At 65.8% G+C, this 23,193-nt stretch overlaps 5 protein-coding genes across 5 annotated transcripts; 2 read left to right on the top strand and 3 right to left on the bottom strand.

Annotated features, from left to right (window-relative positions):
* Positions 1-799: 799 nt before the first annotated feature.
* JCM10292_005546 (uncharacterized protein) lies at positions 800-6,265 on the top strand (the record flags this gene model as incomplete). Its single annotated transcript, XM_076651491.1, has 6 exons — positions 800-826; positions 890-1,849; positions 1,902-4,181; positions 4,238-5,325; positions 5,390-5,630; positions 5,687-6,265. The coding sequence occupies 6 exons, from the start codon at positions 800-802 to the stop codon at positions 6,263-6,265; spliced, it is 5,175 nt and encodes a 1,724-aa protein (XP_076502908.1).
* Positions 6,266-6,492: 227 nt separating this feature from the next.
* On the bottom strand, positions 6,493-8,931 carry JCM10292_005545 (uncharacterized protein; the record flags this gene model as incomplete). Its single annotated transcript, XM_076651490.1, has 6 exons — positions 6,493-6,640; positions 6,708-8,239; positions 8,303-8,453; positions 8,514-8,592; positions 8,646-8,705; positions 8,766-8,931. 6 exons carry the CDS (start codon positions 8,929-8,931, stop codon positions 6,493-6,495), a joined length of 2,136 nt encoding a protein of 711 aa, XP_076502907.1.
* Positions 8,932-9,508: 577 nt separating this feature from the next.
* JCM10292_005544 (carbon-nitrogen hydrolase family protein) lies at positions 9,509-11,310 on the bottom strand (the record flags this gene model as incomplete). Its single annotated transcript, XM_076651489.1, has 7 exons — positions 9,509-9,595; positions 9,701-9,754; positions 9,857-9,973; positions 10,047-10,237; positions 10,481-10,563; positions 10,622-10,952; positions 11,127-11,310. The coding sequence occupies 7 exons, from the start codon at positions 11,308-11,310 to the stop codon at positions 9,509-9,511; spliced, it is 1,047 nt and encodes a 348-aa protein (XP_076502906.1).
* Positions 11,311-11,597: 287 nt separating this feature from the next.
* Positions 11,598-18,270, top strand: JCM10292_005543 (uncharacterized protein; the record flags this gene model as incomplete). Its single annotated transcript, XM_076651488.1, has 5 exons — positions 11,598-13,494; positions 13,580-14,515; positions 14,575-17,866; positions 17,929-18,057; positions 18,126-18,270. 5 exons carry the CDS (start codon positions 11,598-11,600, stop codon positions 18,268-18,270), a joined length of 6,399 nt encoding a protein of 2,132 aa, XP_076502905.1.
* A 111-nt stretch (positions 18,271-18,381) lies between these two features.
* JCM10292_005542 (chloride channel protein) lies at positions 18,382-22,572 on the bottom strand (the record flags this gene model as incomplete). Its single annotated transcript, XM_076651487.1, has 18 exons — positions 18,382-18,745; positions 18,824-18,888; positions 18,969-19,174; positions 19,239-19,346; positions 19,407-19,472; positions 19,531-19,654; positions 19,714-19,795; positions 19,854-19,952; positions 20,048-20,221; positions 20,325-20,542; positions 20,605-20,712; positions 20,770-20,847; positions 20,908-20,999; positions 21,103-21,217; positions 21,298-21,450; positions 21,562-21,761; positions 21,874-22,038; positions 22,188-22,572. 18 exons carry the CDS (start codon positions 22,570-22,572, stop codon positions 18,382-18,384), a joined length of 2,802 nt encoding a protein of 933 aa, XP_076502904.1.
* Positions 22,573-23,193: the final 621 nt, after the last annotated feature.

Raw genomic sequence — 23,193 nt, 5'->3', positions numbered from 1 at the left:
TATTCATTCACCCTCGTCGTCCACTCGCGCACAAATCGAATACCTTGCTCTTCATACCCCTTTCCCTCACTATCCTCTATCTCATCTCGACGAACACCGTCCATGCGTCAAAGCCCTGTACCCGGATCTCGCAAGTCCTCATTCATATCCACCCACATTGTGATTTTGACACCCTCAGACAGCTTTCAATAGATATCTCGCTCCCTTCCCCTTGCAACGCACCTTCCGTTGATTGCATCGTTGTCGCCGCGGATTGAGAAGGTCGACGCTTCGAGGGCTTGCAGCTCGTGTCAATTGCTTTGATGGTGCGTTCCCCGCTATTCTCTGCTCAGTCCTTTCGCGCTGTAGCGCGCGACTGACCTACTCCGCACAGTGCGCAGACCGCCTCTCTCGTCGCGACGCGGCGATCGGGGAGGTGCGACGAGAGCAGCCGCACCAGGTCGTTCCCTGGCTCTTTGGCAGACCTTGACGGTCTTTCAAGGGTCCTCTTCAGCTCCGGAAAGAGTCGCAAGACACACCGCGTCGTTTCCGGCGCTCGAACCTCTTCTGTGCGCCGGGCTCTCCTCGTGCGGGACTTGGTCTCCGTCGCTCCTCCCACTCGCCGTCGAGCTGCCTGGACGGGGAACTGGGCTGCGCAGAGTGACTGCTCTGGGCCTGTCAGGGTCGCACTGCCCGCTTGCAGCTCGCCCTCGCTCTTCCCTCGCCCCCACGCCTTCACTCGCTGATCGCCCTGTCGTCGCTGCCACTCGTCGCCTGAGACGCTCAACGGCCCGAACACGACCTCGGCAGAGCAGGAACGATGCAGCAGCCGTACCCGCCGCGTCTGGTGCGCTCCTGCGTTCGCTTTCGTGTGCGTCCGTCGCTGATCCTTCAACGCCTCTTGTGACAGCACATCGGCGCCATGCCTGGCGAGAGCAGCGGTACAAGCATCGGCTCTCCTGGCGGTCTCGTCTTTGCTTCTCCGGCAAGCTACAGCCCGTTGCCGGCGATGCTCACGCCCGAGTTCCGCCAGCCGACCGGGGTCTACACCGCTCGTGCAGATGCCCCGGACCACATCCCTGCGTCTGCGCCACAGCTGGGTCGTCAGGTGTCGGTTTCGTCTTCTACCGGCTCGCCCTCGACGCCCGTTCACCCCGCCAACATGTCCTCGCCCTTCTTCCCTCAGACCAACTCTCGCCTGCCGCAACAACCGGCGCCCTCTTCCTACGCCCGTCCGCAGGCCAGCTCCTTCCACCCTGCACCGTCGCAGCAGCCCTCGCGCCGCGCCACTTTGCACGCCGCGACACCATCGTTCCACCCTGCAGCGACGTCCCGTTCTTTCGACCCAACCCAGCCCCCGTGGTCGCTGCCGCAGAACGCTTCGCGCGTAGCCGGTCTCCGCCGTAGCGAGAGCGTCTCTCTGCGGCCGGGCGACGACCCTCTGCGAAGCCCGACACTTTCGCGCGCTAGCTCGGCGAGCCCGGCGCTGCCCATCAAGCGCGAGGAGCCGAAGCGCAGGAAAATCGTCGTGCGCCTTCCGCGCGAGCTGGACAGCGGAGGAGAACCCGACCTGCGTTTCGGAGAGGGCGACGCCATGCCCGAGGAGGACGGGACCAAGGACGGCCAGGACAAGGACAAGCGACCGAGGAGCACGATTCGACGTGTGCCGCTCAAGGATGCCGAGCACCCGCGGGAGGATGCCGCAAACAATCAGCGCGTGGAGAGTCTCGTCGGGCGTGAACAGCACGAGGACGAGGTCAAGAAGTCGGAACTGCCGTCTGCCATCGACGTCTACTTGCCGGGCAAGGCGGCTTGGGAAGAAGTGTGGGACGCTTTTGAGCAGCAGATGAAAGGTAGCTACGGCTACTGCGTGCGTCACTTCGCTATGCGCCCTCGGAACTTGCTGACTTCTCGGCGTGCAGGACGTTCGTCGTCCCGCGTTTCTTCCGTCGGGTCGCGCTTCGCCGTCGCCCATTTCCTTCGACGGCCTGTTCTCCCGCAGAAACGGGCATGGTCGTGCTGCGTCGCTCTTTGCCGCCGGCTCGCCCTCCCTTCCGCCCCGTCTGCAGACCGCAGTCGATTCGGTCCGCGGCGTCGCGAGCGGCCACAGCCCGTCCATTTCGCTTTCTCGCCCGACAGCGTTTGGTGGTATCGGCTCGCCGGTCTCTTCGTCCCTCTCGCCCGTGCTGCCATCTCGTTCGCCAGTCCGCCTCAGCCCGACCATCGTCCCCCCTCTGTTCGCCGCGCGTCCCCCTACTTCGCCGCTCGCCAGGGCGGCAGCAACGCCGCTTCCAACAAGTCCAGAAGCGTCGGTCTGGATCGCTGCGGATGGACCGCCGAGCTGGCTCCCGTCTGCGGCGGAGTTGAGTCGCGGATTCAGCATCACGGAGGAGCCCGAAGACGAGGCTGCTAGCGCCGAGCGCGGCCACTCGGACGCTTATGACGGGCTGGCGAGCATCCCGGCGGGGAGCGACATCGGCGTGCCGAAGGAAGGACGTCGCGCACCGCCGTCCAGAAGCGCTTCCGGCGTCTCGACGAAGACGGACGCGACCGGCGTGGCGAGCCTCTCGGGCCAGTCGGACCGCAGCTGGACCGACACGAGCAGCGGTCAGAAGGCGCACGACCAGGGGTCCGCTGAGCCTTTGCGCAGCGACGCTCCTTCGCCCGAGCTGCACCACGAGCTCAGCCGCGCGCTCACCGATCTCGGCACGCTCGAGGTGGCCGGCGCTCTTCCTCCGCTTCCGCTCCTGCCGGCGATCAACGTCGACGTCGAGCCGGCAGGCGAGAACGATCTCACGCATTCGGACGATTCGCAGTACGGCGACGCCGAGCTCAGCGCAGACGAGTACAGCAATCCGTCCGAAGAAGACGCGGCACGCGCTCGTGCCGTCGTGCGCGCTCGCTCCGCGCGGGACTTACGAGCTCAGGTCGACGAGGGGGCCACAGTCAGCGACGATGACGACGACAAGCCGCTAGCGACTCTGACGCTCAGAGCGCCAGTCGACGTCCTGTTCGAAGCGCCGAGCGACATCGACCGTGTCACCGATGTCGACACCTCGCCGTCGAAGGTCAAGGCCGAGCACAAGGTGACGCAGAACTTCGAGTTTCCGCCGCGTTCGCCTCACGCCTCGCCGGTCAAGAAGCGCCAGGCGGCCGACGTGGCGCTGCCGAGCTCGCCGGAGTCGCACTCGTCCGGCAGCGGCCGCGTTGGACAGCTTCTCCACGGTCACTCGCCGTCGAGCCTCCCCTATCTCGCCAGCTCGGCGTTCGGACGCCGCCCAAGCGAAACGTCCTCCGGCTCGCAAGCTGAAGCGCTGGCGTTCGGTGCCTTCGGCCATCCCGGTTCGCTCACCATCTCACCACGACCGTCGTCCGAGCCTTCTTCCGCTATCGCGCTCCCGCCGTTAAAGCCCGGCGCAGGCGTGTACCGTCCGCTGGCTGCGTTATCGACGACGTCCGGGCTCCGCGCGACCGCGGCCGAGTTCACGCCTTCTTTCGGGGCCTTCGCGCCAGCGCTGCCCGCAACAGACCAGGGCGCGACAGGCGGTTTCGACTTCATCCCGCCACCGCATGCTCCGGCTCTTCCGCCTCAACAATCACGCCATGTCAGCGGCAGCCACGGGCCGCTCCCGGCTCTCCCGTCAGACAGCTCGGCGAAACGGCAGAAGGTCACCTCTGACAGCTCGAAAGCCGGAGCACGCAGTACCAGCATGCAGCGTGTCCTTTCGACGCCTGTGCTCGCCCACCCGCAGCCGCGCCGTCCTCTCCCGGTCCCGCCCGCTCATCTGGCCATTCCTCCTGGCATTCACGTCGACGATGACGAGGTCGAGCTGCTCCGCGACGATCTCGGTGGCGCGAGCCTCGACGAGCGCGACCCGGCGGAAGAGTCCGAGGTCGGCAACCGCAGCTTCGCATCGGCCGACGACCCGCTTCCCGAGCAGTACGCACCGACGCAGCCGGTCACGCGGCGCCGAGCCGCAGGAGCGCCCAACAGCTCGGACGCGGCGGGCCCTCCGTTTCCGCAAGCACCGGGCGCAAACGGCTCGCACGGAAACGGCGCAGTCGTCGAGGCGGGCCCGATGGTCAGCCCTGCGAGGATGGGGGACCCCCGTGCGAGGAAGGAGAGTGTCGACATAGCCCTTCCGACTTCGCTGCGCGCAAAGAGCAAGGCGATCCCGCTACCGATGGCCAAGAAGATCTGGGTGCGTTCAAGCACTCGCAGCCTCCGTCTTGATCCGATCTGACGCTCAGTCGACAGGCTCGCGATGTCTTCGACAACGAGGCCATGCCTTTCACGCCTTCGATCGCCAGCACCGCTTCGAGCGTTGTCGAGATTTCTGACGACGAAGGCAACGATTTGCCGCTGCGCATTCTCGAGGAAGTCATCGCGAACCAGTTCGACAGCCTCAAGTCCGAGCTGGCGCTCGCGCGCGCGCCTACGGTTCCGCTCGAACTCGTCGATACCTTGGCACACCGCATCGAAGCGCTGCTCGCTACCGGTGAGCGCGGGACCACCGTCGACCTCGCGCTCACGAAGAAGCTCGACGAGCTGCAGAGCCGTCTCGAGCTTGTCGTCACAGAAGGGCTCGAGCGTGCCACGGCTCACAACGCCACCGTTCGCCAGCGTCGTCCGACCGTCTCGACCCTCGACCCAACTCGTCCTGTTTCCGCTCCTCCCGCACGTCCCGTCACTCCTGGTCTCGAAAACGAGCCGGCAGCCCAATATGGAGCTTTCATCGACGATCTTCGCGCCGTCGTGCAGCCTCTCGCGAAAAACGAGGTCGACGTCGAGGCGCTCTCCGCCAAGCTCGTCGCCACTCTGCAGCCGCAGCTTGCCGCACTGCTCGCACACGGGCAGGTTAGCATTGTGGCTCCCGGCTCTGAAGCCATGCTCAAGCTCCAGGTGTCGCTCGACGAGCTCGCTGAGAGACTCGCGCTTGAGAAGGCCAAAGTCGAATCGCCAAGTTCGCCCGCCTTTCCTCTCAACTTCGCGGAGACGGTCGCTGCAGCCGTTGTCTTGAGGCTTGACAAGGCTCCCGCAACGGGCGACGACAGGCTCGCTCTGGCCGAAGTGGGGCTGGTCCCGCCTTCCGCGCATTTCGACCTCGACTCGATTCGCTCGACACTCGACGCGTTCAAGACGGGCCAGGCGCAACAGCTCGCGATCTTGACGACGAGTCAAAGTCTGCAGGCCGCGCTGAAAGACGCAGTCGGGCAGCTCACCCTCGACCTAAATTCGCGTCACGACTCGGCAAACTCGGACTTCCAAGAGCTGCTCAGAAAGCATGCCTCGACCCTCGTTCCGCAAGTTCCTGTATCCGACAAGCTTGCCGACCTGGAACTCCAGTGCGTTGACAGGCTCGGTGCCTCCGACCTCCCCTCACCTCGCTGACGCAAGGCTGTCGCACAGGCTCGGCAAGTTGCAAGTCGAAGTCAGCAAGGTCCGCGCGGAAAAGGCAATCCTCAACGACCGACTCGCGTACGAGCGCGACCGCTTCAAAGCCGATGTCTCCGCCTTGCAGAAGCAGCTCGAGGCGGCGCAATCGCACGACAAGCTTGACAAACTCGAGCACGAGCGCGATATGTCGCGTGAGCTCGTTGTCCTTGCGCAGGGCGAGATCATGACCCTCGAGAAGCGATTGGCCGCGCAGGTGCGTCTGTGTGTGACTGCTACTTGCGAGCTGTCCCTGACCGTTTGCTCCGATAGGATGAGCGCATGACCAACATTCAACGTCTCAAGATCGTACAGCAACAGACCCTCGCAGCCGCCAATCAGCGCAACAAGCAGCAGGCGACGGCGCTCACGTCTGCGCTTGACAAAGTGAAGGAGCTAGAAGCGGCGGCGGCCTCGGCTGACGAGCAGTTGGAGGCGCTCAAAGTCGAGCGCGACAAGCTCGCGCAGGAGAACGAGCAATCCCGCCAGCATTTCTCGACGGCGAAGCAGGGCCTTCAGGGGGTCCGAGCCCAGATCAAGCGCGAACAGGGCGAAGCCGCCCAGCGCATGGCCGGTCTCGTCGCCGAGCGCGACGCCCTCATACTCGAGAACGAGCGTCTGGCATCGGCGTTGACGATCGCGCGCCGCGGAAACGGGACGGCCGACTACCCTTCGCCTAGCACGCCGACCAACGGGCAACACAGCCTGCCGCGTCTCGTCGCACAGCACACGGGCTCGAGCAGCGCCTCGGACGACACCGTCGCGCACACGGACTTTTTGCCGACGCCAAGCGTCGTAGGCGTGTCCTTTGCCAAGAGCGACGATGGCTGGTACTCGTCGGCCGAGACCTGACGCCCTCTTTCTCTCTTCCCTTCAGTCCCTCGCTCCCTCTGACTTCCGCATGAACCGCATCGCATGTTCCCATTCTGTTTGCCTCGTCTTGCCCTCCCTTTGCTGTGTTCGTCTCTCCTCACCATCGCACTAGTAACTGACGGTCTACCGCTCTCGCGCCGCAAAGCACACTGCACACATTCCAGCAGAGACGAGAAGCTGGAAGGTTCGACGTTGCGATAGCAGACCTAGTCATCGTCAAGAACATCGAGCTTGAGCCCGGCATTGCGCCGCCCCGCCGTCTTCTTGCTCCGCTTGACGGCCTCGCGGTGCCGCTTGCGCGCGAAGCCGCGCAGCAGCTCGCGCAGCTTCTGATGCTCTTCGTCAATCTGCTCCCTGTTCGCAGCGAATGTCGGGTCAGTGATCGCAATGTAGCGCGACGAGACCTGATAAAGGCACGCACTGCGTCTCGTGCTGCCAGAAGTCCTTCGTCGCCTCCGCCACGCGCAGCGCGCTCTGCGCCTTTGCCGCCTCGATCCTCCCCTGCTCGATTCCGAGCTTGGCGACCTCGCTCTCGTCGACCTCGCCGGGCCGCAAGCGGTCCTCGAAGGCTCCGCTCGGGAAGGCGAAGAATGGCTTGGACGGGCCGGAGAAGGCTGGGCGGGCCGCACCGCCGCGGTAGCCTGCGTCGCGCGCCGAGGGCGCTACGAAGCGCGAGGACTGAGCGGCGGCGGGTGCGAGGGGAGGGGCGGCGAAAGCGGCGGGAGGGGGAGAGGGCGTGCGCTCGAGCGGCTCGAGGTCGAGGTCCATGCCGCCGAAGAGGGAGAAGCCGCCTTGCTCGGCGTCGTCGGCCGTGTCGTCCGTGGCAGTGTTGGCGGCACCAGGCTTGAACAGCGTAGTGAGAGTGTCCTTGAGCGAAGCCTTTGCCGCAGGAGCGGCAGCGGGAGCAGACGACATTGCCGCATCCTCGTCATCGGACGAGGACGAGTCGCTCGAGCTTTCGTCCGAGGACGACTCGCTGCCGCTCGACTCCTGCTGCACAGTCTCGGACGTGTCCTCGTCGTCCGACGAGTCCGAGTCGACACCGCCACCGCCGCGAATTCGCAGCGTCGCGAACAGGTCGCTGTCGTCGTCATCGTCGTTCGCAAAGCCCTCGACTCGCGGAAACGGGCGCCCGTCGGACGCCGTCGTGCGGTCCTGCGGCGCGGCAAGCTCCTCCTCCTCGTCGTCTTCTTCCTCCCGCCCGAGCTCCTCGAGTGCGGCGAGCGCGATCTTGCGGTACTCGGCGCGCTCCATTCGGTGCGCGGCCGCTCGCTCCGAGTCGTCAAGCGCCGTCGCCATGAGCTGAAAGGCGTCTTCCTCGTTGTAGATGAGGTTGCGAGGTGCGGCAGGGACGTAAGGCGGCGGCGAGGGCGAGCGGGACCGAGTCGCGGGTGCTGCGACGGCTGGTATGTCGATGACCGCGGAGAAGGAAGAGGCTTCGGGAGCAGGGGCGGGAAGACCGTCGTGGCGGTTGAGACCTTCGAGAAGCGTGGTGAAGCGGTCCGTGTGCGGCCGGCTGCGCTGCGTCAGGCGCACCGTCTCGCGCCGCCTGACCTGCCCGTCGCGCGTCTTGAACACCCACGTCACCTCGTTGTCGGCGTGCGGCTCCCCCTCGGCAGGGTCCTCGCACTCCCACGTCCCGACGCTGAGCATGTTTGCGCCCTCCGCGCCCTCTCCCCTCGTGCCGCGCGAAGTCACCAGGTCGAAGACGACTCTCTTGCGGCCCCACCTGCGCGGGTCGATGCGCATGCGCTTCGCGCGGCGCAGCGCGGGCTTGTCGAGCGGGACGCCCGCGCGGAGGGCCTCGCGCGCGGCCTTGGAGGGCTTGGCGCGCGCCTTGCCGCGCGTCCACGCGGTCGCGGCGGGCTTCTCGGGCTGCTCGACCGGGTGCGAGGGGCGGAGGATGAGCGGGAAGAGGGGCGCGGGAGCGGGTTTCGGGTCGAGGACCCAGCCCTGTCAAACGAGCGAGGTCAGCGTGAGACGCGAGCTGCGACGGGGTGGGAAGGGGGCGCGTACGCGGTGCCTCTGGATGTTGTCGGGCGTGATGAGCTCAAAGTGCGAGGCGGCGAGCCCGACGTTCGGGTCCTTGCTCGCGCGCTTGCGCTTCTTCGGGCGCGGAGCCGTCGAGTCGGCCGCCTTTGCCGCCTCCTCCCGCTCTGCCGCGCGCCTGCCGCAGTTCCCGTCAGTCAATATTCGATGGACGCCCACAAAGCGCGAGAGAACGCACTGTGTAGCCCAGTCGGGCTTGGCGAGCGCGATGCGGAGCTTGTGCGCCTTCCACATGGAGCCGTTCAAGGTCGACATGCCTGCCGGTCTAGTCGTCAGCGAGTAGTCTACAACACGAACTGACTGGACTCACACTTTGCAAACTTGGCGTCGGTCGTCTCGAGCGAGAAGAAGGCGAACGAGCGCGGAAGTCCTGCGACGAGGCGAGGTGAGCGGCGACCACGACAAGGAGGGGCGCCCGAAGCCGACGCACCGGTCTCGGTCGTTCCCAATCCGTCGACGCCAGCAGCGCCGCCGACGACCGAGCCGAAGGACGAGAAGCGCTGGACGAGGTCCTTTGGCGAGACGGAGGGCGCGAGTCCGCCGACGTGGATGCGCTTGGTCGTGGGCGCAGTCGAGAGTGGCGCTGCGGGGGCCATGTCCTGCCTGCACTCGGCCTCTGCTTAGCCAGAGTCGCGTGCGAGGAGGTGAAGCTGTCCCGCCTCGAGCTCAGCCGGGGAGAGGTTGGCTCTCGACCGCAGCCCTCGCTTCCTCAGAGACGTGCAGGATCAGTTGGACTTGATTCAGCTGCTACGTACAACCTGCCGTGTGTATGCAAGCCGCGCTCCTCGCGCTTTAACGCTCGACGTCGCCTCTTGCAGCCTCATCGCCATCAGCAGCTCTCTTTCCCTCTCGCCCTCCACAAGGCTTTGTAGGACCTCGGCAGTGGCCACAACGCTTCACGAGATGGTCGACCTGCCTATCTCGCTGTCGTTCCGGGCCAGGCTGCCGAGGCGGTAGTAGGAACCCGCCTAGCTCCTACAGCATCCGCTTCAACCTCGTGTGCACCAGCCGCGCTCTTCTGAACCATGTTGGGAGAACTGCTCGACGAGAACATGCGGTCGCCGCGCACATCGCCGCGCTACCGCCGCTTTCTGCCAGCCTGAACTCCCTCGCGGTGTCTCGACCTCTCAGCCTGTGTGTCTTTTGCACGCTGCGGTTGCGTAATGCGCATTTTTACTCTACGACCCAGTCGGGCAGCTCGTTCCGCTGCTTGAGCTTGTGAACCAAGTCGCGCCGGACGCCATACACCTTGCGCGCGTCCTGCGACCAGCAGCAAGCAAGCACACGGCCGTGTCAGTACATGTACTTTCGAGGAGGCAGAAGAGCTCGAGGGCGAAATCGGACAGGGAGGAGGAGGGAGCGCACCTCGAGGATCGAGAGGTCGACGTCGACGAGCAACAGCTCCTCCTGCAGGCCCTTCTGCGCACATCACTCACCAATCAGCTCGGCAGCTCCTTCCGCCCGCACCAGACTTCCCAAAGGCATGGCGAGATAAGGAGGGGAGGCAAGATCAGGACGCACCGCACTCGCGATCTTGCCCTTGAACGGCACGCACACGCCCGACCCGCCGATCCGCCCCTCTTCGTTCCCGACCGGGTCGCCGGGCGACCAGCTCGCCGGAGCGCCGACGTTGGTGAACTACCCGCCACAAGTCTCTCGCGTCAGACGTCGAGTCAAAAGCGAGAGAGGGAGGGAAAGCGAGCGGACGCACGACGAGCGCGCACTCGTTCTCGCTCGCGCGCGTGCGAATCAGCGCCTGCAGGTACTCCTCCTCGGAGCGCGGGTTGTGCCGGAGCCCCTCGGGCCCGGCGTCGAGCGCGGTCCAGTACGTCGGCGCGAGGATGAGCGCGGCGGATTGTAGGACGAGAGGGGTGAAGGATCGGGACCAGGCGAGGTCCCAGCCTGGGCGCGGGCCGGGGTGAGGGGTTGGTTGGTGGGGTCAGTGGAGCGGAGGAAGGGAGGGCGGGGCGGGCAGTGTGAGAAGAGAGGGTCAGTGAAGGTCGATGCGCACGTGAGCGCGCGAGCTTGGGAAGGTCGATGTCTGCAAGGTGCAGTCTAGGAGCACTTCCACTCCTTCTTCACAGCGCGCTTCACGACAAAGAGAACCTCCGGAAGGGAAGAGAGGACCAGAGCGCGTGAACGCACAGACAAGCATGCCGACCTTGCCAAAGCGCGTGTCGAACACCTGGTGCTCGTCGGTGCCTTCGCACAGGTACTCCTTCTCCGGCCTGTCTTCATCCAGTCAGTCACGTCCCGGGTTGAGAGCGAGGCGCTGACAGCACTGACCACCAGAGATTGCGCTTCTTGTACCGCCCGACAATGTTGCCGTCCCAGTCGACGTAGGTCGCGACATTCTCCAGCACGGGTCTCTTCTCGGTCCTCGACTCGCCCGTCTCGTCATCGACGACCTCGACCTCGCGCTCCAACTCCTTCCCCTCGTCGTCAATCGCGCGCTCGACAATCGTGCCGACCTGGATGTCGACCCGGAGTTCGCGCGCGAGGTCCTGGAAGGTCGAGAGCCAGTGCGTGGCCTGCGCATGCGAGGCGGACGAAGCGAGGTGTGCGTGCGTGTGCGGGTACTGCGCGAGGTGCCAGTGCGAGCGGTCGGCGACGACACCTGCGAGAAGCGAGCGAGGGGGGGGCAATTGCGGGCGTCAACTCCGGGTCCGACGAGAGGAGGGGAGCTCAAGCGCGTGGAGAGTGGAGCCGGGCAGGGTGAAGCACGGTACCCTCGACTGCAGCAGGTGCTTGGGCCAGATGACGCCGTCGAAGTGCAAGTGGGGCGGCTCACCAGAGAGGAAGTACTCGGGGAAGCACACGAGGTCTGCGCCCTGGGCCGCGGCCTGCCGGGCAAAGTCGTGCGCCCTGCGGAGGTTGTACTCGCTCGGCAGCGGCTGCTGGTCTGCGTCGTCGGGAGATGGGGATGGAGAGGGAGCGGGAGGGAGTGGGGCAAACTGGACGATGGCGACCTTCATCGTTGCGGAAGGTGGAGCGAGTGCAGCTGGTAGAGTCTATCAAGCCCTGTCCGGGTCTTATCCGGTCTCCAGAGGAAGAGGATGCGGGTCGAGGGATGTCCGACGTCGAGAGGAGCGGCGCACCTTGTAGCTCGTCGCTTGCCTCTACTTGTGCTCAGAGCGGCGTGAGAGAACTGAGAGCGGGCCAGAGAGCACTGCAGCACACACCGTACGCTCATGCACCCTTCCCCCGCACCCGCTGCCCTCTCCCTGCTTGTGCTGACCGCATCCTCGCTCGCTCGCAGACGATGCACCGCGCACTCGGCGCAGCGCTCCCTGCGCAGCCCATGCCCGCGCCCCCGCCCTTCCCCGAGCCTCACAGCGCAATGCACCTCGAGCCAGCCGACCTCGGCGCCTACTTCGACGCCCTCGCCCCCGCCGCCTCCTTCTCGCTCGCTCAGCCCTCGGCCCGCGCCCGCGTGAAACTCGCACTGTACGGCTACGCCCTCTGCCCGCACCTCCCCTTCCGCTCCCTCTTCTTCCCCGACGTCGGGCCCGACCCGCGAGAGACGGCCGCCGTGTCGGACGACTGGTCCCTCGCTTCCGCGCAGCAGCGCCACTCGCTCGCCCGCGCCTCGTCCCCCTCCTCCGGCGCACCCGCGCACGAAGACGACGCCGACGAGTACTCGCCCTCGCGCCGCGGCAAGCCCTGCGGCCACGTCTTCCGCGCGGGCGAGAGCGTCTACCGCTGCCGCGACTGCGCCCTCGACGCCACCTGCGTCCTCTGCGCCCGCTGCTTCCACGCCTCGTCCCACGCCCGCCTCGGCCACGACGTCACCGTCTCGACCCACGCCGGTGTCGGCGCCGGCTGCTGCGACTGCGGCGACGCAGAGGCGTGGAACGAAGGCTGCCAGCAGGACTGCCGCTACCACGCCGCCGCGCCCCCCTCTTCCGCTTCCGCTCCCGCCCCCTCTCCCCCGCCGAGCGCAAAGGGCAAAGAGCGCGCGACCGACACGGACGACGACGGCGAGCGCATCGAGGCGGCCAAGCAGCGCGCGCACGACACGCTCGCCGTCGCGCTCGACTGGGCCCTCGACGTCCTCGAGCGCAGCCCCGAACTCCTCGTCACGCCCACGCGCGTAGAAGAAATCACCGGCGTTCCCCGCCCGGCGAACGAGGTACCTGAGGCGGACGCGGAGGAAGAGGAAGAAGCGACGGCGCGCACGCCCCGCGCGACGCTCGCCTCGCTCGCGACGCTCCTGCGCGCGGGCGGAGGGACGACGGCGCAGGACCCCGATGCGTTCCTGCGCGCGCTCGCGGGCGCAGAGGGCACGACCGTGCTCATGCCGGATCAGGCGGCCGCTGCGCGCGCCGCGGCGGACGAAGAGGTCGAGGTCGAGCCGGACGCGGATGCGGATGCGGGAGGCGACGATGAGGTGCTCGGGGACCTGGACGCGCAGATCCAGGCGCACTTTGCGCGCAGGGGGATGATGACGGTCGTGCAGACGGATGAGGACGGCAACACGGTCGAGATTGAGGTCGACCTCGGGAACGCCGGCGGCGCAGGGACCGGCGTTGGAGACGACGACGCCGACGACGACGCTCCCGCTGCGACGCTGGGCTTGCCCGGCTCGTTCCCGCTCTCGACTGCTCCCACCGTCACGCCCTCTTCCGCGTCCGTGTCTGCTGCGCCTGCGCCGCTGCCCGCGCCGACGACGCCGCCGTACGCCGTCGTGCTGTGGAACGACGAGCTGCACTCGTTCCAAGAGGTCATCTCGCAAGTCTCTCTCGCGACGCACTGCTCGCGCGCGACGGCCCAGTCGATCGCCAACCACGTCGACACGCACGGGCGCTCAACGATCCTCGTCACGCCCTCTGCGCCGGACGCGCTGCGCGCGGCGCGCAAGGTCGCCCAGATTAAACTCGCCGTGACGGTGCGCGAGGCGCGCGAGACGTTCCGCGAGGACGTCGCGCTCGAAGTCCTCCTCTGCGCGCGCGACTTGCTCCGCGCGCGCCTCGCGGGCGAGAGCGGCGCGCTGGCCGAGACGGTTGCGCGCGTCGTGCTCGAGCGCGCGGGCGACGGGAGGAGCAGGTTCATGCGCTGGTGCGCCGTCGAGGGGAGGCTGTGGAAGGCGGCGAGGAAGGCCGGGCAGGAGCTCGCCGTCGCGCTCGTGGGCGTCAGCAGCGAGGTCAAAATGGAGCTCAGTGCGTCTGCAGTCGAATGCGAGGTTACGCTTCCCCTCGTGCGCAGGGGCGTGCTGACCTCCTCCCCTTCGCTGTCCGTGCACAGGCATCCAATATGCCGAGATCTACTCGTCGCTCGCGACGACCTACCTCTTGACGGACCGCGAGCCCGAGAACTCGCTCATCTTCTTCGGCGTGCAAGTCTTTACGGTGCCGTCGGTCGCGGCGGTCCTCGTTTCGCGGCACTACTTCCTCTCGCGCCTGCTCAAGGTCCTCTTTGCCTTCTTCACGGGTCAGCTCTCGCCCGACAAGACGCGCCTCGTCCTCCCACCCAACCCGTCGATCCGCACGCTCGACCTCGAGAACCCGCACATCAAGCAGAAGCGCCACTCGCAGCCGCGGTACTTCCAGCTCTTTTCGGACCTGACGCACCTCGTCGAGTGCACATCGGTGCAGCGCCTCATCGCCTCGTCGCCGCATCTCGTCGACGACTTTGCGTCTTTCATCGACCTCTTCAGCGGCATGAACCCGCTCCATCGCGCGGTCGGCGCGCACGTCGAGTACGAGAGCGAGCAGTGGGTCACGGCGTTCAATCTCACGATCCAGCTCGCGCGCCTCGCGCGCGCCTTTGGCGAGGCGTTCCACCCCGCTCCCTCCCCCTCGTCTGCCGGCGTCGACAGCCCGCCGTCGACGCTCGACCTCGCGCGCGCGCTCAACACGCTCTTGCACAAGCTCGATCCCGCCGCAGAAGACGACTGGGAGCGCCCGACGCACCGCCTCCAGCTCGCGGAGCGGTCGTACGGCCCGCTGTACGCCTGTCGCGTCTCGACCGAGCCTGTGTCGTACCACCACCCGCTCGCGTGGCTCTGGGCCGAGATGGCGAAAGGCCTCGCGGGCCCGACCGATCGCGCGAGCGAGGACAAGCTGGCGCGCATTGGCGTACAGGGCGGCGTGAGGGCGCTGCTGGGCGGGGTCGAGAGGGATGGCGCGGAAGAGAATTGCGTGCTGCCGTTCGTTGCCGCGATGGAGCAGCCGCTGCGAGGTGAGTTTCGCCACTCTTGTTTGGCGTGGAACGTTGTGCTGACTTCGACCGTCGTGAAGTCGTCGCGCTTGTCGCGCAGATCCGCGCCGGCGTCTGGGTCCGCAACGGCTTTGGCGTTCGAGCGCAGAACCTTCACTACCGGGACTACTCGCTGCGCGAGACCACATTTGAGCAGGACGTCTTCTTCCTCCAGACGGCGCTCGTCGTGCTCGACCCGTCGCTCGTCGTCGCCGCGCTGGTCGACCGCTTCGAGCTGCGCGAGTGGCTCGTCCATCGCGCAGCGCCTGTCGCTGCCGACGGTGCAGCACCCGGCGCCGGCTCGAGCTACGAGCCCGAGCAGGCCCTCGCGCTGATCGACGAGCTGCTCAACCTCCTCATCACGCTCGTCACCGACCCGACCGCCGTCGTACCCCTCTCGTCGACGGCCGCGCTGCGCCGCGAGCTCGTCCACTACCTCGCGCTTGGCCCGTCCGTCTACTCGGACCTCGTGCGGCGCGTCTCGGAGCGCTACTCGGACGACCCGCAGATCGACCGCCTCCTCGCGCAGGTCGCGACATTCAAACCGCCGACGGGGACGAACGACCAGGGGGTCTACTCGCTCCGCGACGAGCTCGTCGGCGAGGTCGACCCGTACTTCTCGCGCTACACGCGCAACCAGCGCGAGGAGGTCGACAAGGTCGTCCGCGCGTGGCTCAAGAAGCGCGTCGGCCCTGCCGCAGCGAACAAGAACGTCGAGCCCGTCATCGTCCCGAACAAGCTTGCCGTGGTCGCGGGCGAGTCGGGCCCGTTCGTCCGCCTCACCGAGACGCTCGGCAGCGAAGCGCTGCTCGCGACCGTGTTCTACGCCCTCCGCGCCGGCAGCTCGCTTGCGCGCCGGGCACCGCCTGCACCAGCTGAGGACGGAGCCGAAGCTCCCGCTGCCGCCCAACCGCCTTTCTCGGAGGCCGTTGTCGACCAGGCACTGCAGCTCGTTCTCCTCGCGCAAGTCGAGCAGCCCGCCGCCTTGCGGGACTTCGCGCTGCGCTCAATCGCGCTGGAGGAGGCGGATGCTGCGGAGGCGCAGGGAACCGAGTCCCTTGCGCAGGTGCTCGTCCGCATCGAGGAGGACGAGCGGCTCAAGGGCGTCTGGGGCAAGGCGAAGCACGTGCTTGACTGGCTCGCGGCGGACCTCGGCGAGGCGATTTCGGGGCTGCGTCGCCAGCCTGCGGCTGCGGAAGGGGCCGAGACTGAGGCGTCGGACGCGGCAAAGGCAGCGGAGGCGAAGCGAGCGGCGGCCAAGGCGCGACAGGCGGCGATCATGAAGCAGTTCCAGCAGGCGCAGTCGGCGTTTCTACAGAACGTCGAGGACGACGACGAGGATGAAGACGGTGACATGGTTGAGGGCGACGAGGCCAAGCTGCAGGAGGCGGCGAAGAAGCCGAAGGTGCACTTTGGCGACTGCATCGTCTGCCAGGACGAGCTCGAGGACTCGGCGCCATTCGGCATGCTCGCCCTCATTCAGGGCAGCAACCTGATTCGCGTTACGCCCGTCGGCGGCGAAGACGACGATGTCGAGTCGCGCATCTCGAGCGAGCAGCTCTTCCACCTCCGGCAGCAGCGCCAGGCGAGTGACGCGCCCGAGTCGCCGTACCAGCGCGAGATTCTCGACCTTCCCGGCAGCCTCGACCGCGACATGTCGCATGCACGACCGTACGGCATGGCGGCCCGGAGGCGGCCCGTCTCTGGGTTCGCCAACTCGGACGACGGGCTTGCCGAGGGCTTCCCGCAGGCCACGAAGGCCGGCCTGCACGCTTCATCGTGCGGTCACATGATGCACCTGTCGTGCTTCGAGCGCTACTGCGCCTCGCTCCAGCATCGCCACTCGCAGCAGCGCGACCGCTGCCACCCCGAGAACCTCGACCGGCGCGAGTTCGTTTGCCCGCTCTGCAAGAGTCTCGGCAACGTCCTCCTCCCTGCCGAGGTCGACTCGCCCGCATTCGTACCCTACTCGGGCCCGCTCGACAAGCGCACTCTCTCGGAATGGGGGAACCCGGACGTCGACCCGCTCGAGGAGGGCTCGCTCGACCGCTTCGACGAGGACGTCTGCAAGCGCGTTGAGAAGCTCACGTCCAGCGATGCGCGCGATCGCACAACGTTCAAGCCATGGCGCGCGACGATGGCTCTGCCGATGCTTCTTCCCGGCCACTTCAACGAGGCCGAAGGTCGCATGGTCGCGCGCTTGCTACAGGTCGTCACCGCGATCAACAGCGAGATCGGCGGGCCTGGCACGTTCGCCGCAACGCTCTCGGGCGATCTCGTCGGCTACACTGTCTCCACGCTGGAGATCGCCTCGCGCGGAACGGGCGAGCCGGCCTGGTCGCTTTCGGACGCCAATGTCAAGCTGCTCCAGAGCCTCGTCGCAGTCATGCAGGACCTCGCCGAGCTCATGACTCAGTCGGTCGAGAGCTCGCGCATCGCTGCCATCTCCCTGCGGCAACGCCTTCTCGGCGCTTTCGCTCACGGCACGGCGCTCGCCGATGAGCCGTTTACGCAGTTCGACCCGATCGGCGCCCTCATCGAGAGCGCCGTCTGCATCCCTTCCGCATTCTACCACGTCGTCGCCGTCGCGTTCTACGCCGCCCTTGCGCAGAACCTGCTCGCCGTCTACCGCATGCTCCACCGTTCGAGCTCGCCGCGCGCCGTTTGGAACGCCGACAAGATCGACGAGCGCGAGAGGCAGGAGTGCGCCGACCTCGTACGCGTGCGCGAGGTGTTCGCCATGGCGCCCGCTCTCTTCGCCGGCGAAGACCAGAGCTTCCTGCCGACGGTCGGCAAGCACCTTCACGCGCAGATGCTTGTCTTCCTGCGACGAGCCTCGATCCTCGCTCGCATAGTGTTCGGCGAACCTTCGGACGATGCCACGGACGCCTTCCTCGACGACGACCGTAGCGAGTATGCCCGCCTTCTAGAGCTCCTGCGCATCCCGCCGCCGAGCGAAGTTCTTCGCTTCAACGTCCCCACGGACGATGGCAACGTCAGCGCGCTCCGCGACCATCTCCGAGCATGCGCCAACTCGGTCCGGTACCCCTTGTTCGACACGCCCGACCGCGAAGAGGCCAACATCGCCATGTCGACCAGCACGACCCTGCCCACGCTCGAGCACCCGGTCCCCTACGAGCTCCTTGGTCTTCCGCACCAGCTCGACACGCTCGTTGCCGCAAGCCTCGAAACCAAGTGCAAGTCGTGCGGCGAGGTGCCGAAGACGCCGGCGCTGTGCCTCTTCTGCGGCGAGACGCTGTGCGCCATGAGCTTCTGCTGCATGGTCGGCGAAGGCGACTCGCTCACGGGCGAATGCAACGAGCACATGTGGACGTGCGTCTTTTCACCACTGCCACTCCCGCCGCAGGCACGGCTGACACTCCGTTCGCTCTTAGTTGCGGCGGTTCAGTCGGCGTCTTCTATCTCATTAAGCGCAACGTCCTCCTTTACCTGCACGCCGACAAGGGCGCCTTCTCGACACCGCCCTACCTCGACTCCCACGGAGAGGTCGATGTCGGTGGCAGGTGCGTTGCATCTCCAGAACCTGGCATGGCGGAATAGCTGACGCTTTGGTTCTTTCACTCACATACAGGCGCAGTCGCAGTCAATTCCCGCAGTTCCTCCACCGCGGACGCTACGACGAAGTGCGGCGCATGTGGCTCACGCACGGAATCCCGACGTATGTTGCGCGCAAGCTCGAAGCGGTCACGGATCACGGAGGCTGGCAGTCGTTTTAGCATAAATCTTGTTGTACTCTCCTCGCAACCCCTTCGCAACTCGCTCGCATTTTCCTGTCTCTGCATGACAAGGAGGCCGCGGATCGTCTAGAGTTGCGAGAGTGAGCGTGTCTAACTCCTCCTCCCACCTCGCCCTATCCGCCGATCGTCCTCGTCACTTGTTGTTCCGGGCGTATCTGCGCCCGTCAACTCGTAACCCTCGCCCGTCGCGAATTGTGGTGCACCACCGCGGCTCGCTATCGGGCTAGGCGGTGCCTCCCTCCCCGTCACTTTCTCGAACACCCAGCGCTTGACATCCTTGCCCCACAGACGCAGCTCTTCGAGCGTCGCTTCGAGCTCGTCCGAGGTGCCGCCGCCCGGCCCGTGCTCGCCCGCCTCGTGGCCCGCCTCGTAGGCGATTGTGTACTTCAAGCAATCCTTGACCGAGACCAGCCCGACGAGCTGCCCGAAGCGCTCGACAAGAATGACGCGGGGCCTGCGTAAGATTCGGTGATCCACAGCAATTCCGTTTATCAGTGCGCGGAAGCGATGACTTCGAGTCGACACGACGCACCCCATGCGGCGGAACAGCTGCATCACAAATTCGAGCGGTTGCTTGGGCGAGACAGTGAGGGGTGTCTGTGCGTGCGAATCATGCCAGTAAGTACGCGACTTATCTGCAACCCGTGATGCGCGAACGGTGCTGACAGGCTACGCACCTGGTTGACAAACGACGTAAAGTCGACAATACCCTCTTCGCCTCCATCCCACTCGTCCATTCCCCCGCTGACCCCGTCTTCCGCCCCTCCAGCGTCTTCTGCAGTAGCACTCGGCGTGATTGAGCCGTCGCCGGCGAGCACATCGCCTTGCGGGCAGAAGAGGCAGGGCGCGTCGGGCGGGACAATGTGCGTGAGCTCCGCTTTCTCTGAATGCGCATCATACCAGAGCAGTCAGTCAATGTTCGGGTAGCGGATTAGGAGCGCACGCACCGATGGCGATGATCAGGTCTCGTCGCGAGATGTCGCCGAGCAATGTCAGGTCCTTTCGGCTCTTGACGACCGGGAAACCCTGATACTTGGTCGTATCGAGCAGTCGCTCTGGCGAGACATCGTCGTGAGCATACACATGACTGTCAAGACTGATAGAAGCGAGCGCACTGAGCTCGTCGAGCGTTACGCCTTGGGTAGGGAGGCAGACCATGTCTCGTCGCATGACGGTCGTGACTGCAACATTAGCCTGTCAGCACTTTGTGCATCGCTTCGTCAAGTAGTCCCGACTTACCGGGTACGCCGAAGGCGTGGTCATGGTTCTCGAGCAGCGGGTACCCGTTGAAGCGGATCATCTGGTCGGCGATGCCGCCGCCGCCGAACTGGTCGCTGACCGCTTTAGTGACCATGACAACGATCTATTGAATCGCGGGTGAGCATGACAGGCGGATGCGGATATCGATCGAAGGAGGCGCACCATGGTCGGAAGGATGTAGGTCAGGGCGCCTGTCAGCTCGAACATGATGACCACGACAGTGACGGTAATGCGAGTGATGCCGCTGCACATCACAAAGAAGGTCAGCTCCGCCGCGGGGACTGGACTGGAACACGACGGACGCAAGACCCGCTGCGGCGCCGAGGAAGGCGTAGGTGCCAGGCGTGATGCACGGTTTCTCTGGATCGCAGGCCGCAAACATGCTCCACGTCGGGTGCGCGCTGTTCAAATGTGTTGTGTGAGCTTGCAAACGTCCTTCAGCAGTCTCTGCCGACAGCAGCGGTCAGGAGTAAAGACGCTGCGCGTCGCAACTTACCGGTACATCGCCTTGACGAGGATCCCGACCATCCGCCCAAAGGTCGCGCCAACAGCCATGGAGGGCACGAAGATGCCCGCAGGGACCTTGCAGCCGTACGAGACGATGACTAGGCACGTGCGGATGACGGTCGCAAGGAGGAGCGAGTTGACCATGCGCCATTGGGCCCAGGTCCTGCAAGTCGAGCGAGTGAGTGAACGGAGTCCTCGCATGCACAAAGGTATGGCGCCAATTCTTGAAGACCCCAAAGCCAGACGCTGACGAGACTTGCACTCACTGGCACAAGTTCTCATAGTCGCCGCCGTTCTCGCACTCGCGGAACAAAACATCGAGCATCTCGTTCATGTCGATGCGCAAGAAGCGGTTTGTGAACCCGACGGCGGCCGTGAGGAGCGCGAGCGTGACTGCCTCGGAGATGGCGTTGTTGGCGAGGTGCTTGCGCCGGAAGGCCGCGACTTGCAGGTTGTACTTGATGACGAAGGCGCCGTAGAGTCCCTATGAAACCGCGCTTACGTTAAGCTGACTTTACGAGAGGTGGGAGCTCGAGCGGGACGTACGCCAAAGACGCCGATGAGGATGAAGAAGCCAAGCTCGAAGAAGTGCCAATCTCGGTCGAAGCTGACCTGGAAGAGCACGATTTTGCCCGTGCGAAATGGGTTCATGGCCTGCACAGCTGATCGTGAGGACTGTCGTTGTGTGCCCGAACGAAGAATGGGACGCACGGAGAGGACGACATTGGCGACGAGCGCGCAGAAGAAGCTCCGCCACATCGTCTTGATCGGCCAGTTAATAGTCATCTCCTGCTCGGAAGCGAGTCGTCAGCCGAGGGAAGCGAGGCAGGACGGGTTAAGCAAGCGCGCCTCGAGCGAGAAGAGCACGCCGCCGATCGGACTACCGAAAGCCACGGCAACACCAGTGGCAGAGGCGGCCGTGACGATCTCGCGCATCTTGGCTGGATACGGCTCCGAAGGCATCAGCATCGAAGAGTTCCTGGACATGCGCAGCCTGTGCAGTCACAAGCGTCGCACGGAATGGGCCCGACGGCGCGGACGCACCCTGACTCCGCTTGAAGCGCGTGAAACGGCTTGCCACAAAGTGGCCGATGGCGCTCGCAACGTGGACGGAAGGCCCCTCTTTACCGACCGACAAGCCCGAGGCGATGGAGATGGGCTGTCCGCGACAGTAGTCCAATCAGTCAGTGTTGCCAAAGGGTAAAAATCGGCGCGAGACAGCGACGGCTTGTCACGAACAAGTGTAAGGGACTTGATGCTCAGGGTCGGGAACGAGAGGTAGCCGTTGATGATGAACCCGGCGAGGATGCACTTGATTTCGGAGATGCCGGACCCAGCGGCGTATGGCGCGTAGGACTTGACAATGAAGGCGCAAGTGAAGGCAAACAGACCCTGCGCATGGGATGGCGTAAGCTTCACGCAGGCACAGAGCGAGCGCTGCCGCGCGGAAGTGATCACGTCTGGCGAGCCGGCAATCTCGGGTCTACAAGAATCTCGACGCACCGCGAATGCAACATACACCACCCATTGAACGCCGGTCCAGGTCGTCCACGTAACCCAGTCCTCGCACAGCCCTTCCTCGATCTCCCAGCAGCAGAACTTGCGGTTGAGCCACCACCCCTGCGTGCAATACCCGAGCTTGAGGTCCGAGAGCCAGGCCGTCATTATCGACATGATGGCGGCATTGAGGCCGATGATGGCGCCTGTCCAACAGATCAAGCGTGAGCGACGCTGTGGCCAGCGGACGCCAGGCGATCTGAACGCGCTGTGTCCAGCGCATTTCTCGACAGACTGAAAGCATGGCACGCGACGTACCCACCAAGCTCACGACACCCCAGCTCTGACACGCCTCGGCGACCCGCCAGAACCCTGCTCGCAAGCTGTGCCCGAGCGTGCGAGTCGCCGTCGCCGCTTCGTACCGCCTCCGGGACCGCTCAAGCAGGGTGTCGGCGACCCAGTCAATGGTCGTGAAGTCCTCGTCTGCGAAAATGAGAAGAAACGGTCAGCTGTCAGAGACCGCGAGTACGATGCGCCCCGCGGAAGAGCACGCCGCATCACGGCCGCGTCTGCCTCTATGACTGCAGGAAATCGCGCCTGCTCCTCCGTATCCCGGGAAGCGTGAGACGCACATCTTCGACTCTCGCCTTCGACCGCCTTCCTGACGCCCTCGCCTCCGCCGCGAAACCCGCTCCCCCTCCTATGCACGCCGGCGTGCCCCTCGCCGCCCACGAGCGGTGTCTGCGCCTCCGTCCCCGCACTTCCACCCGCCCCGAGCGTGGCAGAAGAGGTCGACCAGCCAAAGTCGCGCTCGATGGGGATGACGGGCGTCGCGCCGCCGCCGGTGACAGACGGCGGGCGGAGCGAGTGCGAGCTCGACGGGCGGCGCAGCGCGCGGCGCGGGCTCGGAGGGACGCGCGAGGGAGAGAGGTCGCTGGCTCCGCCGAGGGAGAAGGTGCCGAGGTCGGGCGGGGGAGCGGGACCCGACGACGACGACGAGGACGAGCGGAAGTCCATCGTCGCGCTCGCTGCTTGATCGGGCCCGTGGAAAGCGCGACGGCGTTCCAGCGACCTCTAGACGCGTCGGGAGAGGTTCAGCGACCTTGCCGGCTGTGTGTGAGAGGGTATTGCTCGCCGAGAGATGAAGGTGGTCGTGGGGAACTTCGACAGCGACGCCGAGCCTTTGAGGAACAGCTGCGCGTGCCGAGCACTGCAAGACAGTCTGAAAAGCGCGAGCACGGCTTGTCAAGCCGGCCGAATCGCGAGGCGGCGACAACGAGCGAAGCCAACTCGCGCTACGTCGTCTTCTGGAGGAAGTTGGTGAGTTCAAGTAACGAACCCATCCTTGAGCTTCGTCCGCGCCCCCTGAAGTACGACAGGGCAAACACTGCGAAGAAATGCACAAATTGCGAGAGAGGTATGAACAGCGACATGGCACGGAACGACGACGAGGAGAGAGGACAATCAACAACAGGCGGACAGGGACAGCTAGACACAGCACAACGTGAGAGTTATGTACACAAGAGAGCGTGGGGGGGGGGGGGGGGGGGGGGGGGGGGGGGGGGGGGGGGGGGGGGGGGGGGGGGGGGGGGGGGGGGGGGGGGGGGGGGGGGGGGGGGGGGGGGGGGGGGGGGGGGG

This window comes from Rhodotorula paludigena (genome assembly GCF_050403205.1).
Source record: "Rhodotorula paludigena JCM10292 DNA, Rt_paludigena_JCM10292v1_ctg52, whole genome shotgun sequence".
NCBI lineage: Eukaryota > Fungi > Basidiomycota > Microbotryomycetes > Sporidiobolales > Sporidiobolaceae > Rhodotorula > Rhodotorula paludigena.
Note: the sequence above shows the minus strand (reverse complement) of the source record. Positions and strands in the feature narration are given on the sequence as shown.